This window comes from Marmota marmota, unplaced genomic scaffold, assembly GCF_001458135.2.
Source record: "Marmota marmota marmota unplaced genomic scaffold, marMar, whole genome shotgun sequence".
In the NCBI taxonomy this organism is placed as follows: Eukaryota; Metazoa; Chordata; class Mammalia; order Rodentia; family Sciuridae; genus Marmota; species Marmota marmota.
In genome coordinates, this window is record NW_026000222.1 from 12,909,524 (window position 1) to 12,927,414 (window position 17,891).

Consider the following 17,891-nt stretch of genomic DNA (forward strand, 5'->3'; position numbering starts at 1 on the left):
TGTTCTTTTTTTCTGCTTCCTTTCTCTGATCCAGTTGTTCTTTCTTCTTATATAATATTATAATATATAACATAATATTATATTATATAATATATAATATAATATTATATAATATAACAACTCAAATTTTCTTTCTCGAACTAATGCTCTCCTCCCACACACAATCATTTATTTCCTTCTTTTTTTTTTTAAATACTTTTAGCTGGAGATGGACACAATACTTTTAAATTTTTATGTGGTGCTAAGGATCAAACCCAGTACCTCATATATGTGAAGCGAGTGAGGCAAGCGCTCCACCGTTAAGTTACAACCCCAGCCCCTCAATCATTTATTTCTAAAGAGGCTAATCAACCCCCTATGGTGAACATAACACTAACCAAAGCCAGTCTAATAAGATTCAATCCCAGTACTTTGTAGTTTTAACTTGTGGGCAGGAGATCTTCTTCAATTGAAGCTGTTGAGCTAAATGGAAAATAAGCTGATGATCATCTTTCCTGATAATTAAATACAAGTTATCTTGGAAAAAGGAAACATAAGTGGTTATTATACGCCTTCTTCCTAGTGTTGTACATTCTTTTAATTTTTCATTTGTTCCCTAATAAGACTCTATAGCATATAATTCTTAAATAAAATTTAGCAGTGCTAATAAGACATTTAAAAAACAACTCACTATTCCATTCTGTGACAATCATGCTTTCGCAATATAAACATGAAGAAAGCTCTTATCACTGAGAATATCACCTTCAAACCCCAGAATAGATACAATAAATAACATGTATTTGTGTGTAGGAGAGAATCAGCAAGCAGACCCACAAAGAAGTTGTAGCAATCCAGACATGTGGTAATTAGAACAAAAATGAATGCTACTACTTGGCAACTAATTTCTTTATTTAAAAACATTTTCATGAGTTTTTATATATAATATCATGCACAGAAAAAATAACTAAGAAAACATTAACAAATACTTTTTACATACTCCTCATAGTTCAGGTCCTCTGGCAGAATAATCACAAATCACTGATTAATCCTAGTCAATTTTTAAGTAAGGTAGCAAAAGACTCTCTGATCCACATAAAGAGCAATTCCCATTGGAAAGGATAATTGATGGCTATATCAAGACTTTCCAGGTCTGCAGCTTGCTCTTTCAATCTTACCCTCAGTGCCAAAATGATTATAGTAGAAACTAAAAGGCTATCAAAAGTACCTCCCTGCCAGAAAAAGACTGACATTCCCTGAGCTATGGTGTCATTCAAAGATGTGTATCCTTGCTAGATGTGGCCCAACCCATCCTACCTGTCCAAAGTGAGCAGGGTAGCCCAGCATGTGCATATATAGTAATTTTGCCACATTTCGACACCGGTATGTATTGTCTTCTTCTCTAAATGATGACCGGATTGCAGCACATTCTTTTTGGATCATTTCTCGTTCTTCGGCTTGGGTTCGGGCTGTCCGGATGGTCCGGATCAGCTCCCGCAATCTGATGGGGGCTGGCATCCTCTGGATTTGGAAAGACATTAAACAGAGATGTTCACAATTTTTGCTACCAAAACAACCTGTATAACTTCTCATATAAAAATTCTAAATGATAATACAAACAACAATAAGTGTTGGCGAGGATGTGGGGTAAAAGGCACACTCATACATTGGTGGTGGGACTGCAAAATGGCGCAGCCTCATGGAAAAAGGTATGGAGATTCCTTGGAAAACTGGGAATGGAACCACCATTTGACCCAGCTATCCCACTCCTCGGTCTATACTCAAAGGACTTAAAAACAGCATACTACAGGGACACAGCCACATCAATGTTTATTGTAGCACAATTCACAATAGCTAAACTGTGGAACCAATCTAGATACCCTTCAGTAGATGAATGGATAAATATGCTATATATATATATATATATATATATATATACACACACACACACACACACACACAATGGAATATTACTCAGCAATAAAAGAAGAATAAAATCATGGTATTTGCAGGTAAATGGATGGAGTTGGAGAATACAATGCTAAGTGAAATTAGCCAATCTCAAAAAAACAAATGCCTAATGTATTTTCTCTGATATGACGAGGCTGATTCATAGTGAGGTTGGGAGGAGGAGCATGGAAAGGTTACATGAACTCTAAATAGGGCAAAGGGAAAGGAGGAGAAGAGAGGGGGCAAAGGAATAAAAAAGATGGTGGAATGAGATGGACATCATTACCCTAGGTACCTGTATGAAGACATGAATAGTGTGAATATATTTTGTATACAACCAGAGATATGAAAAATTGTGCTCTATGTGTAATATGAATTGTAATGCATTCTGATGTCATATATAACAAAGTAGAATAAAAGATTTTTTTTTAATTCTAAATGATTTTTAAGAATTCAACATTTGCTCAATCTAGTTTGGCTAAACAAAGCAAAGTCTGCTAAACTTCCAAGTGAATTTCTGGAAAGGCTACAAACAAAAATTTAAAGTGTTAAATGACGCAAAATAAGACTTAGAAACATCAATATGTAAAGTCCATCACTAGTATACCAATATCTTAGGGACTAATTCAACACAAATTTTTACTCAATCTTTAAAGCAATAAGAAAAGACATACTATGCCTAAGCTTAATAAAAGAGAAAGTTTCTATTCAACTGCTTTAAATTCAACATAGCTCAACAATGTATCAGATGAATATAGTCACAGTGATAGTTCAACTCAACAAAATATGAGAAATTAGGAGAGAGAATCCAGTTCTCAGATTAATCAGTAATCATCTATCCAACAGTAATCATCTCAGAACACTGAATATACTAGGAAAACAAGATGAGGAAAATAATAATAGACCAACCTCAGAGGATATGACAATTAGTGTCATAAACAGCTTTTAAAAATAAAAATAATAGACCCATAACAGCCCAATAATTATGGGAGAGAAGGGTAAAGATGGAGAATGTATACTGCCTAAATTCAAGAAATACTACAAAGCTACAGTTATCAAGACAGTGTGGAACTAAACATAAGGACAAACAAAGAATAATGGAGCAAAATGGAAAGCTTAAGAATAGACCCATAGGGCTGGGGTTGTAGCTCAATGGTAGAGTGCTTGCCTCACATGCGTGAGGCACTGGATTCATTCTTCAGCACCATATTAAAAAATAAATAAAAATAAAATAAAGATATTGTGTCCATCTACAACTAAAAACATATTTAAAAAAATAATAATACACCCACACAGGGTTGGAGTCATAGCTCAGTGATAGAGCACTTGCCTAGCATGTGAGAGGCACTGGGTTCAATTCTCAGCACCACATATAAACAAATTTAAAAAGTCCATTGATAAGTAAAAAAAGAAAAAAGAATAGACCCACACAATTATGCTCAACTGATTTTCAACAAACAGCCAAAGTTATTCCACAAGAGAAAGAATAGTCTTTTAACAAATAGTACTACATATCTATTTAGGGTAAAAATTAACCTCAATCCTACCCTCACACAATACACAAAAATTAATTCAAAATAGATGATATGGGCTGGGGTTGTGGCTCAGTGGTACAGTGCATGCCTTGCATGTGTGAGGCACTGGGTTCGAGTTTCAGCACCACATATAAATAAATAAATAAAAATCCATCAACAACTAAAAAAGTTGAAAAAAAAATAGGTGATATAACTAAATGCCAAAGCAAAAACTAAAAATCTTCAAGAAGAGAAAAAAGGAAAAAATCTTTATGAACTTAGGTTAATCAGAGTTCACACACAACAAGGAATTAAAGAAAAACTCGATGAACTCGACTTTATAAAATTTAAAACTTTCACTCTTGAAAAGACACTATTACGAAAATAAGGTAAGCCACAGGAAGAAAAAATAATCACAATGTATTTCTGATAAAGGATTTGTATTCAGAATATATAAATTATACAACTCAATAAGACAATATTATTTTTAAATGGATAAAAGATTTGAATAAACACTTTTCCAAAAAAAGATACACAAATAACCATAAGCACATAAAAAGATGTTTAGTATCATTAGTTAGCAAGGAAAATTAAAATCACAATGAGATACCACTCCATACCATTAGAATAGCTAAAATTAAGACTAGACATACCAAGTATCAATGAAGTTGTTCACAGGAATAAAAATGGTTCAACTACTTTGGGAAATAGTTTGATAGTTTCTTATGAAGTTAAACATACATTTAGCGTATGATTCAGCAAATCTGCTCAGTATTTACCTAAGAGAAGAATTTACACATGAGTAATGAAAATTATATACTCTCCAAAACTCATCTGCTCCATGAAGCTTCATTTATAATTTCCAAGAACTGGAAACAAGCCAAATGTCTATATACAGGTGAATGGACAATGGTGTGTTCACATAATACAAAGCTTCTCAGAATAAACCAATACACAACATAAACATGCTGCTGAGCAAAAGAAGAAAGCACAAGAGAGTACATACTGTATGGTTTCATTTATATGAAACTCTAAGAAACACAAACATGACCTATACTAATGAAGAAGAGATCAATGATGACCTGACTTAGGGCAGGGATAGGGACTGATTCGAAGGGATGGAAGGAAACCTTTTGGAGTGACATAAATGTTTGTGATGCATATATGCACTTCTCAGAATTCAATAAACTAAAATTCACATTTAAATAGGCATATTTTATTGTATGTATTTTATACCTCAATAATGTTAAGAAAATAAAAATAGCCAGCAATGTGGTGCACAAAAATAATCCAAGTGTTTTGGGAGGCAAAGGAAGGAAGTTCCCAACTTCTAAGCCAGCCTGGGCAACTACACCCTGTCTCAAAACAAATAATAAAGCAGGGGACAAAGTTCTGGGGATGTAGCTCAGTGGTAAAGCACCCCTGTGTTCAATCTCCAGCACAAAAAAAAAGAAAAATGAATCAAGCATGTTGTCATATGTTGTTATGGTTTGAATATGAGGTGTTACCCAAGAGCTCATGTGTAAGACAATGCAAGAAAGCTTAGAGGTGAAATGATTGGGTTATGAGAACCGAAACCAATCAGTGAACTAATTCATTGATAGGGATTAATTGAGTGGTAACTAAAGGCAGGTAGGGTATGACTGAAAAAGGTGGGTCATTGGGGTCATGCCTTTGAGGAATATATTTTGCTCTCTTGAGCTTCCTCTATCACACTCTTCAGACACAATGTTCCTCATCACGAACCCCAAGGAAAGGAGTTGGCTGTCTATGAACTGAGAACCTCTGAAACCATGAGCCCCAAAATAAACTTTTCTTCCTCTAACATTGTTTTTGTTGGAGCTTTTAGTAAAAGCAGCAAAAAAGCTGACTAAAACGCATGCCTTGTTATACCAGCTACTTGGGAGACAGGAAGAATACAAATCTGATGACAGCCTGGGCAACTTAACACAAACCCTGTCTCAAAAATAAAATAAAAAGAGATGGTAGTGTTGCTCATTGGCAAAGCTCTTTCATAGCATGAGCAAGACACCTGGCTTCAATCTCCAGCACCACCATTCAAAAAAAAAAAATAAGTTTTCTCTGCTAAAAAAAATAACATTTCTCTACTTCTCTACAAAGACTTCAATGATTCTACCAAAAAAAAAAAAAAAAATTAGAAAAGGCTTAAATCTAGTCCCAGAACATATAATCCAACAGGAAAAGAATCGTAAGAGTTTAAGCTAGCTGAGAGGAAAATAATTCTCAGCTATCAGTCAAAGAATCACAGAAGTACAGTTCATGACACTAACTGTTTATGGAGGAAGTGGAGGATCCACACTGTTAACTACTTGTACAAGGTCACAGAGTTAGTTACTGGCCTGACTCACCTCTTAATTCCCCAACAGCACTCTTCCTCCAATACTAGTCTGCTTCTACTTTAGAGAAAAGCAGTATTTTTTTTTCCTTTAGCAGTTACTACTACCACTTGATATCTTTATGGATCGCCAAACAATAATAGGCAAAGGTGAAAAACAGGTTAGTTAATATGGCAAAATTCGGGCATATATACAAAACACAATCTACCATCAAAACTGAACAAGTTCTGTGCATGCCTGTAATCCCAGTGGTTCAGGAGGCTGAGACAGGAGGAAAACAAGTTCAAAGCCAGCCTTGGCAACTTAGCAAGATTCTAAGCAATTCAGTGAAACCCTGTATCTAAATAAAATACAAAAAAGGGCTAGAGATGTGGCTCAGTGCTTAAGTGTCCCTGAGTTCAATCCCTGGTACCAAAAAAATCCTGAACAAGTTCTGGATCCAGAGAAGGTGCAATCAATGCATTCCACCCCTTCTTCCCCTCTAAATGCAACTGTAAGTCCTGAATAAAATGCATACCATAATACTTGAAGACTGTGAAAGTAAATAAATGACAGCAACTGAAGAAAGTACAATTTTAAGTTCCACTTAACTGGCAAGAAATCATCATTTTTTTCTCCAATTTTGACCAGCCTGGATCCAAAAGCAACCCCAAAACCCATGCTCATTGGATAGAGAAAGAAGGAGCTCTAGGAAAAACCCTCTCTTGCTGGCCCAAGGAGCAGGAAAAGGAAGACCAAGGACAATGGAGTAAATTCTCTTTGGGCTTTTTGTTTTTTCCTTTCCTCTTCCCTTCACAGCCACTCCTACTGGATACTACAACAGTGGTGGCTACAGCAGAAAGCAGATCAGAAAGTGACAGAGATGTCTCCACTTGTGGTATACAAATATATACCCCAAAGCCATGCCCCAATTCCCACCTCCTCCAGCCAAACCCTACCACTTCAATTACCACTCAGTTAATCCATATCAGGGGATTAATTCACTGATTGGGCTAAGATTCTTATAACCCAATCATTTCTCCTCTGAACCTTTTTGCATTGTCTCACATGTGAGCTTTTAGGGAACACCTCACATCCAAACCATTAACACCCAGTATCAGAAATAAAAAGGGATATCACTATAAACAGTAATTAGGTAATATTACAAACAACTTAATGGATATCACAACTGAACATTCATTTGCAATAAAAAGAACTTCACCCTAAATCCTATAGAACTATTATCTCAAAATGGATCATAGAATCCAAAGAGAAAACACAGAACTATAAAACTTTTAAAAGACACAGAAAAAAAATAGATCGCCAGGGTCTGACAGAGTTCTAACAAAGGCACGACAATACAAAAGGAAAAAAAATGAAAAAACTAGACTTCATCAGAATTACAAACTTTTGCACCATGAAAAACACTGTTAAGAAGAAGAGGGCTGGGGGCTGGGGTTGTGGCTCAATGGTGAAGCACTTGCCTAGCCTGTGTGAGGCACTGGGTTTGATCCTCAGCATTACATAAAAATAAATAAATAAGATAAAGGTATTGTGTCCATCTACAACTAAAAATATATTTTTTTAAATATTTATTTTTTAGTTTTCGGCAGGCACAACCTCTTTGTATGTGGTGCTGAGGATCGAACCCGGGCCGCACGCATGCCAGGCAAACGCGCTTACCGCTTGAGCCACATCCCCAGCCCCACTAAAAATATTTTTTAAAAAATAAAAGAAAAAGAGGGCTGGGATGAAGCTCATATTTGACCAAGGACTTGAGTCCAGAATATAAAAAGAACTCTCAAAATGCAACACAGTTCAAACAAACAAACCCAGTTTTTAAAAATGGGTAAAAGACTCAAATGTTTCACTGAAGAAAGAAAGGATGGCAAATAACCACATTTGAAAAGATTCTCAAGTATATGAGGCATCAGAAAAATGCAAATTAAAATCACAACTCAGGCAGGAGGTTAGTGAGTTCAAAGCCAGACTCAGCAAAAGCAAGGTGCTAAGCAACTCAGTGAGACCCTGTCTCTAAATAAAATACAAAGTAGGGCTGGGAATGTGGCTCAGCGGCCAAGTGCCCAAGTTTAATCCCTGGTATCAAAAAAAAAAAAAAATCACAATATGATCCCACAGATAACTATTACAATGGCTAAATACCAAGTGTTAGGATTATGCAGAGCAAATAGAACTCTCAGACATGGATAGTGGGTCACAAAATGGCACTGTCACTCTAGACAAAAGTTGGTAGCTTCTTACAAACTAAAACATACTTACCAAATCACCCACATCCAGAAATTTATCCTGGAGAAATGAAAACTTTAAAGTTCACACAATAACCTGTACATGAACTGTCTAGAACAGCTCTGTTCATAACTGCTAAGACCTAAAAACAAAATGTGGTAAATCTTTATTGAAACTATCTAGCAATAAAAAAGGAATACTCTATTACTGCATACCATAGCATAAGTCCCAGATATGTTGAAAGCAACCGTCTTAAAAGGTTACCATTGCTGGGGTGTAGTGATGGCACACTTATAATTCCAGCTACCCAGGAAGCTGAGGCAGGAGGATCACAAATTCCAGGCCAGGCTTGGCAATTTAGCAAGACCCTGTCTCAAAATAAAAAATAAAAAGGGCTGGGGATGCAGCTAAGTGAATTCAATCCCCAGTGGGTGTAGTGGCAGCAGGGGAGTTATCAATGATTATAAATGATTCCATTTATAAGCTATTCTCCAACCCCCACCCAGTACTGGTAACTGAACCCAGGTAGTAGAGTAGGCTAAGAAAGCACTTTACAACAGAGCTACAACCCCAATTCTTCTTATCTTATTTTTACACAGGGTCCTGCTAAGTTGCCTACACTGGCCTGTACTCATCCTGTCTCAGCCTTCTCAATAGCTAGGATTAGAGGCATGCACAACCACTCCTGGTTTCTATGACAATTTTGGGAAGACAAAATTATAATGACAAAAACATGACCAGTGACTGAAAAGGAACCACAAGAAAAACATTTTTTGAGATGGTGGAATAGTGTGTCCTAATTGTGATTACATAAATCCATACATTTGTTTGAACTCATAACTGTACCCAGAAAAAAACAACTTAACTATATCTTAATTTACAAATTAAAGTCCTTTAAAAAGTAAACATTAAGCCAGGCTCAATGATGCACACCTGTAATCCCAATAATTTAGGAGGCTGAGTAGAAGGATTACAAATTCAAGGCCAGTATCAGCAATTTAGTAATATCCTTTCTTTTTTCTTTTTATTTATTTATTTTTAAATAAATGACAACGGAATGCATTACAATTCTTATTACCCATATACAGCAGTTTTTCATATCTCTGGTTGTATAAAAAAAGTATGTTGACACCAATTCCTGTCTTCATACATCACTTTGGATAATGATGTCCATTACATTCCACCATCCTTGCTAACCCCCTGCCCCTTTCTTTTCCCTCCCACCCTTCTGCCCTAACTAGAGTTTGTCCATTCCTCCCATGCTCCTCCTCCCTACCCCACTATGAATCAGCCTCCTTATATCAGAGAAAATATTCGGCATTTGTTTTTTTGGGGAATTGGCTAACTTCACTTAGCATTATCTTCTCCAATGCTACCCATTTACCTGCAAATGCCATGAATAAATGTTGGCAAGGATGTGGGGGAAAAGGGACACTCATACACTGCTGGTGGGACTGCAAATTGGTGTAGCCAATATGGAAAGCAAGATGGAGATTCCTTGGAAATCTGGGAATGAACCACCATTTGACCCAGCTATCCCAAAGGACTTAAAATCACCATACTACAGGGATACAGCCAAATCAATGTTTACAGCAGCACAATTCACAATAGCTAACTGTGGAACCAACCTAGATGCCCTTCATTAGATGAATGGATAAAAAAAAAAATGTGGCATATATACACAAAGGAATTTTACTCAGTAGTAATATCCTTTCTCAAAGTAAAAAATTTTAAAAGGAGCTAGGATGAAGTTCAATGGTAGAGTGCTCCTGGTTAAATCCATAATACAAAAAAAAAAAAAAAGTAAACATTAAAATCCCTTCAACTAAATAAGTATGTCCTGATAAGTTATAAAATATATACCTGTCCAGGCATGGTGGCGCATGCCTATAATCCCAGGGGCTCAGGAGGCTGAGACAGGAGAATATCGAGTTCAAAGCCACCCTTAGCAACAGCAAGGTGCTAAGCAATTGAGACCCAGTCTCCAAATAAAATGCAAAACAGAGCTAGGGAATGTGGCTAAGTGATCAAGTGCCCCTTATAAACAAAATATATACCTGGGACTAATGAGAGTTATAATTGTTCTAACATGCTTAAAGGTCTATTTTAACCATTAGTGAAATGACACTTTACTACAAAATCTTGAAAAATCTTGTTATATGTAGTGGTATATTAAGATATAGGCATATTGTTAGGCAAGAACTGACTGAAACCTTTTCTCCTCTAAGTTGTGTTCGGTATATTGGTCACAGTGAAAAAATTCAACAAATGTTTGCTGAGCCTTTTTGTCAATGCCAGACATTCCACTAGGTACTAGGAACTGGTAAGGGCTTAAGAACTCAAAAATCTAGTGAAAAAAAACAGGGTCTTACAATTCCAGTCTTATGATAAAAAGAAACAGAAACTGCTGATCAATGACCAAAAAAACCTTACATTTATAAGTCAACTTTTGTCCTGGCCAAGCTAGTTTAATATATGACCTTTTTTCTGTTGTGAAATTGACTGCTTTTTGGATCAACCCAACAACTCAAAATCCCAATTCTAGAAAGAGCTCTTCAGACTAGTACAAGTCTACAATCTCTCCTCTAAAAACCTTTAAGGCAGAATTCAGAATTTTTCAAATTTTATAAAGGTAACACAGGATATATACTATATATAGCATAACTGGCCCACTGTGTCTAAAACAGCACTTTAATTATCAAATGATATTTCCGCAGCAACCAATATGAATAGTTAAAACTGAAAGAAATACTACAAATAGTTTTTGCTTTGTTTTGGTGCTAGGAATTTGATACAAGGGACCTCTACCACTAAATTACACACCAGCACTTTATTTTTTAGAGACAAGATCTCACTAAATTACATAGGCTAGCCTCAAATTTGCCATCCTTCTGCCTCAGCATCCCAAGTGGCTGGGATTACAAGTATGTGCCACAGCACTTGTTTACAGATTCTTGTAAGTCAGATTTTAAACCAAAAGAAGTACAAAAAAACTCCTAATTCTCAGTGTTGCTGATTTTGTTTTTTAAACTCAGAATTGAGACAAGTGATGTGTGCTGACAGCTAAACATGATAATCCTTTGGTAAAAATCACCTGGGCTTGAATCCCTGCTCCACCACTTGCTAGCTCTATATCCTTCAGTAAATGACTGAAACTCTCAGACCTTCTGCTTTTCTCATCTGTCAAATGGGAAGAGTACCTATTTCAAAGGATTGTTACAAGAATTCAGTAAGAATAAAACGGGGCTGGGGTTGTGGCTCAGTGGTAGAGAGCTTGCCTAGCATGTGAGGCACTGGGTTCGATCCTCAGCACCACATAGAAAAATAAATAATTAAATAAAGTTATTACATCCAACTACAACTAAATATTAAAAAAAGAAGAAGAAGAAAACAGGCATGGCTCACATCCGTAATCCCAGCAACTCAGGAAATTGAGGCAGAAAGATCACCAAGTTCATGGACAACTTCAGCAATTTAGGAAGACTCTAACTCAAAATAAAATGGTCTGGGGATGTAGCTCAGTAGGAAAGCACCCCTGGGAGCTCAATCCCCAGTACCAAAATACAAAATAATTTATAATAGAAAAGAAAAAATAATTGGGGCTGGGGTTGTGGCTCAGTGGTGGAGAGCTTGCCTCGCATATGTGAGGCACTAGATTCAATCCTCAGCACAACATAAAAATAAATGAAGACATTGTATCCACGTATAACTAAAAAAAAAATTTAAAAAAAGAAAAAAGAATTCAATAATTGAGTTATAATGCAAGAAAATAATTCAATAATACACGTAAAATTCAACACAGTGCCTAACACATAGTTAAGCACTAAACAGATATTGTCCATTATGTTGGCTAAACTATCTCCAGATAAGTTATCTTGAGCAAAAAGCAACTGCAGAAAAATATACAGTATTGCTTATAAATATTTAAAAGAACTTTTTTTTAAATTTAGTTGTAGATGAACACAATACCTTTATTTTATTTATTTATTTATTTTTATGCGGTGCTGAGGATCAAACCCAATGCCTCACACGTGCTAGGCAATCACTCTACCGCTGATCCACAACCCCCAGCCCCAAAGAAAATATTCCTTAGAGAAAAGAACAGAAGGGAATAAAAACATTCATGGCAAAACCAAACACAGTGGCACATCTAGAAGAGAAGGGAATATGATCAGGACAAAGCAAGATACAGGACAGTGGTAATGTTTTATTTCTTACACCTGATAGTGGATGAATAAATGTTTATTATTATTCTCCATGTTTATATCTGAATATTTCATATTAAATTCAAACATCTAATCTATGTAAATGGATGTAGACCACATAATCTGGAAAACATCACCTACTTGCTTTTGCTGGTAGTTTGAGGATTTTTTTTGGGGGGGGAGTTCTTACTTGTTTCGCAAAATACAAAAAAAAAATAGATGAATGGATAAAAAAAATGTGGCATTTATACACCATGGAGTATTACGCAGCACTAAAAAATGACAAAATCATAGAATTTGCAGGGAAATGGATGGCACTAGAGCAGATTATGCTTAGTGAAGCTAGCCAATCCCTAAAAAACAAATACCAAATGTCTTCTTTGATATAATGAGAGCAACTAAGAACAGAGCAGGGAGGAAGAGCAGGAAGAAAAGATTAACATTAAACAGATACATGAGGTGGGATGGAAAGGGAGAGAAAAGGGAAATTGCATGGTAATGGAGGGAGACCCTCATTGTTATACAAAATTACATATAAGAGGTTGTGAGGGGAATGGGAAAATAAACAAGGAGAGATATGAATTACAGTGGATGGGGTAGAGAGAGAAGATGGGAGGGGAGGGAGGGGGGATGGTAGAGGATAGGAAAGGTAGCAGAATACAACAGTTACTAATAGGGCATTATGTAAAAATGTGGATGTGTAACCGATGTGATTCTGCAATCTGTATTTGGGGTAAAATTGGGAGTTCATAACCAACTTGAATCTAATGTATGAAATATGATATGTCAAGAGCTTTATAATGTTTTGAACAACCAATAAAAAAAAATTAAAAAAAAAAAAAAAAGCCATGAGGGGCTGAGGAATCAGTGATATTGCACCTAGCATGCTCAAGGCCCTGGGCTCAATCCCCACAACCAAAACTATAAAGATAAAAAAACAAATGATTTCTTAACATATGACACCTATCATAAATAACAATCCTTTTTAAAAAAATGGTATATGAATATATATACATATATACACACAACATATATATGCTACATATATATAGCAATGACTCAACTATATAGATCACATTTTTATGATCTCAAATAGCCAATATAGAGATGATCACATCAGCAAACTAAAACACCTATTTTACTCCAAATAGAGGTTCTCTTTCAGTTTGTTCTAGAAAAGAAACTACAAATTAGAAAACTGGAAAGGAAAGTGGGGCCAGAATATAGATATTGCTTTCAGAAAGGACACTTAAATAATTAAAAATGTCACCTAATAGCTAAGGAAGTAACAAAAACAGCAGCAAAAATAAATAAATAAAAACCTATAGAGCAGAAACAAGCATTTTAAAAATATAGTCTGAACATGCATCTATGAATAAGTCAAAATGAAGCCCCCTATTATGTAAAACTATAATGCACTAATAAAAACAATATAGATAGTCTGAGGCTAGCAAAAAACATTCAATTCCTCCTAAGGTTCGAAGAGCACCAATAAATCACAAAGAGAACCATAATGTAGTTGTTAGAATTAAGACTTCAATTCATCAAGAAATTGTTAAGGGGCTGGGGATGTGGCTCAAGCGGTAGCACGCTCGCCTGGCATGCGTGCGGCCCGGGTTCGATCCTCAGCACCACATACAAACAAAGATGTTGTGTCCACCGAAAACTAAAAAATAAATATTAAAAAATTCTCTCTCTCACTCTCTCTGTCTCTATCACTCTCTTTAAAAAAAAAAAAGAAAAGAAATTGTTAAAATACAATTAACAGTTAACATTTAATGCAGAGGAGGAAAACCCAAATACATAATTGTATCTACGGTAATCAATTTATACAAATTGTGTAATTCAAGCCAGGCACAGTGGTCAACATCTGTAATCCCAGAAGCTCACGAGGCTAAACAGGAGGACTGCAAGTTCAAGGACAGTCTCAGCAACTCAGTGAGGCCCTAAGCAACTCATTGTGACCCTGCCTCAAAATAAATAAATAGGTAGAAACGTAGCTTGGTAGTACCCCAGGTTTAATCGCCAGTATCAAAAAAAAAAGAGTGTAGTTCAAATATTTTATGCCTTGACAATTTAACTACATGACCAAAAGACTAAGAAAGATGTCATGTGTTTCTGTTAATTTCTCCATTTATATCTAAACATTTACATTTAGTATTTCAATGGTCAATGTCTAACTGATCCATATTTTTTATTATGGCTTGTACACTTTATCAAAAATATTTTTGCCAGATGCAGTGATGTACACCTATAATCCCAAGTTACTTAGGAGGCCAATACAGAAGGATCACAAGTTCAAGACTCCTCAGCTACATAATAAAATCTTATCAAAACAAAATTAAGTTTTTTTTAAAAAGTATTGATGCAGCTGAGAGACAGAACACTGGCCTAGCATATGTCAGGTCCTGCATTCAATCCCCAGAACCATAATAATAACAATATTTATAACAATAGTAATCCTGTCTTATTTCTAAAAACAAATAATAAAAAGTAAAAATACTCAGAATAAGGACAAAAACGAAACATAGAAAGATTAAAAAATCTGATTTGTTAAGCCAAAAAGATTATAGATAAACTTATTTCAACTTTCATTAATGGTTATATGATAAACAATGATGAAATTGCTCGGCACAGTGAGCACACTTGTAATCCTAGTGACTTGGGAGGCTGCAGCAGGTGGATAACAATTTGAGACCAGCCTGGGCAATTTAGCAAAGCCCTAAGCAACTCAAAGACCCTGTCTCAGAATAATAAATTAAAGGGCTGGAGATGTGGCTCTGGGGTAAAGTACCTCTGGGTTCAATTCCCAGTACCAGAAAAAATAAAAGAAACTACAAAGGGAAAAAGAAAGTGTAAAATTCAGTTTCACACTGATTTATAGGCCGGGCACAGTGGCCCATGCCTATAATCCCGGCAACGTGGGAGACTGAAGCAGGAGGACAGCAAGTTCAAAGCCAGCCTCAACTTAGCAAGGCCCTAAGCAATTTAGCAAGGCCCTGCATCTAAATAAATATTTTTTTAAAATAAAGTGGGCCTGGGATGTAGCTCAGTGGTAAGTGTCCCTGGGTTCAATCCCTAGTGCCCCCCCAAAAAAAATTCATTTTAGAAAAATTTCTATGCAAAATAGTTAAATAAAATTATGTTTTGGGCTGGGACTGTAGCTCAGTGGCAGAGCACTTGCCTAGCATGTGTGAGGCACTGGGTTTGATCCTTAGCACCACATAAAAATAAATAAAATAAAGGCATTCTGTTAATCTACAACTACAAAAAAAAATTTTTAATTAGGTTTTAGTGCTTAAACTAAATGAAATTACTTTAAATACTGAAATAGTAATCAGAATTACAAATACTAAGAAAAAATTAAAAAGTAGAAAAACTCTCATTGCATATATTTAAATTCTCCTAAATTTATACTCAAAATGGAAGGTATGGCTATTTTCCAAAATCTATACAAGGGGCTGGGGTTATGGCTCAGTGGTAGAGCGCTTGCCTTGCACCTGTGAGGCACTGGGTTCAATCCTCAGCACCACATATAAATAAATAAAGATACTATATCCATCTACAACTAAACAAAAAACAAAATTTTAAATCTATACAAATACCTTTAGGATAAAGATTTTCCACAACGGAGCATGTTTGTAATCCCAGTGACTCAGGAGGCTGAGGGAGATGTTCAAAGCCAGCCTCAGCAACTTAGCGAGGCCCCAAGCAATTTAGCAAGACCCTGTCTCAAAATAAATATTTAAAAAAGGTTGGGATGTGGCTCAGTGATTAAGTATCACTTGGTTAGATTCCTCATACAAAAATTTTAATAAAGATATCCCTTATTAGAGCAATACTATTCTTAGGCCATGACTGCCTTTTTTCTTTGAAATACTCATTTTCTCACTCATATAAGTTCCCCAAGTATAGATCCTTGTCTTTTCATTCTGGTATCCTCCTTACCTATAAAAGCAGAAACTCAATAAATACTGTATTTATTAATCCAAAATGCTAAAAGAGTCCTAACTAAAGAAAATCAAGTAAAGCTGTACTGGCTACTCACCAACAGCTATGGCAAAAATCAGACAAGACTCACCCCAGTGCTCTATTGTACCTGGCCCAGATAACTGTCTAATTCAGAACTCTACATGCTCTGAGCTCTGAGCTCCTGACAGCCAACAGCCATGAACACAAAACCAAAAAAAGGGTTCCTAGTGCTGTGAGGTCACCTCTAAACCTAAAAGCATTTGAGTTCTAAATTCAAAAACAAATTCAAAAAGTAATTTCAACATTAAAAGCATCTTTCTTGCTAAAGAATGATGAAAAAAGGACTCAACTAAAGGAATTCAACTTCAATTTTTGCCACTGACAATATTCTGTAATATTCGGTCATAGATTTATAAATATGGCTGAGAAAATTCAAGAGACAACCTAAGTTAATGGTAGGCAGAATCCTTCAAAGAAGTTACCGGCATTCCTTCCTGCAGTCTCCACATGGCCTGTATTTTTATATCATGAGCCACACAGAACCCCTATAACAGATTTTTATTCACATGAATATCTAATTTGCTTTAACACATTTATAATTTACAAAATACCATGCTTTTAGATAATGGTTATCATTAAACTAACAGTTTTTCCCCCCCTTCACTGTCTTTGTGGGGGTTGGGGTTCGCAAAGAGTGGCGTGGGGAATGAGGAAGATGCACACATTTCCTCAGTATGAAGAAATTTGTTAACAGAAGGGAAATGGTCTACAGAGCAAGAAAGATGGAGAGCAATATTAGCATACTACTATTTGAACAACAGCCTAAATCTAGGAATAAATATTTTGGTCACTGGAGAGGTAGGTACCACTGTGGCACAAGGATAGTTCGTTCTTTCTTTCTTTCTTTCTTTCTTTCTTTCTTTCAGAAAGAAAGAAAGAAAGAAAGAGATAGAAAGAGAATTTTTTTATTTATTTATTTTTTAAAGTTTCAGTGAACACAACATCTTTATTTCATTTTTATGTGGTGCTGAGGATCGAACCCAGCGCCCCGCGCATGCCAGGCGAGAGAGTTACCGCTTGAGCCACATCCCCAGCCCACAAGGATAGTTCTTACATAAGGTTTAGCCATAGTCTAGAATGATAAAACACTCAAGATCAACCAACTTTATATGCTTTAGCTTCAGGTTCACAGTACAACTTTCTGATTATTCATCACTATCTCCAGGACCTCAACTTCCAACACCTCCATACAAGGAACAGTGTGCTATGGAAAGCAGACACAAGTAAAAACGAAGCCCTCTTGTGAATTAAAATATTATTATTCTGGGGCTGGGGTTGTGGCTCAGAGGTAGAGCACTGACCTACCATGTGTGAGACACTGGGTTCAATCCTTAGCACCACATAAAAATAAAATAAAGATATTATGTCCACCAATAACTAAAATATAAATATTTTTTAAAATACTATTATTCTTACCCACAAAACAGCAAGTTTTCAGTGGTCTGAAACATCCCTAAGTTAACTATTAAAATGGAACTTCTGGACTTTCAAGACTATAGAATAGGCTTCAGGATATGTGATCACACGGAGACACCAACCACACATCTCTAGGCATCCAGCTGGCATTCCTCTAAGAGGTCTTAAGTTCAATTCTCCCTAAATTGCCACAGTAATTACTTTTATGTTTAATT

At 35.9% G+C, this 17,891-nt stretch overlaps 1 protein-coding gene across 2 annotated transcripts in view; it reads right to left on the minus strand.

Annotated features, from left to right (window-relative positions):
* Ap1g1 (adaptor related protein complex 1 subunit gamma 1) overlaps positions 1-17,891 on the minus strand; it is a 79,321-nt gene that overhangs the window by 50,980 nt on the left and 10,450 nt on the right. For both annotated transcript variants that reach the window (XM_015496116.2, XM_015496115.2), the window contains exon 2: positions 1,294-1,497. In XM_015496116.2, the coding sequence (XP_015351602.1) occupies positions 1,294-1,494 (201 nt within the window). In that variant the 5' untranslated portion in view covers positions 1,495-1,497. The remainder of the gene's footprint in view (positions 1-1,293; positions 1,498-17,891) is intronic.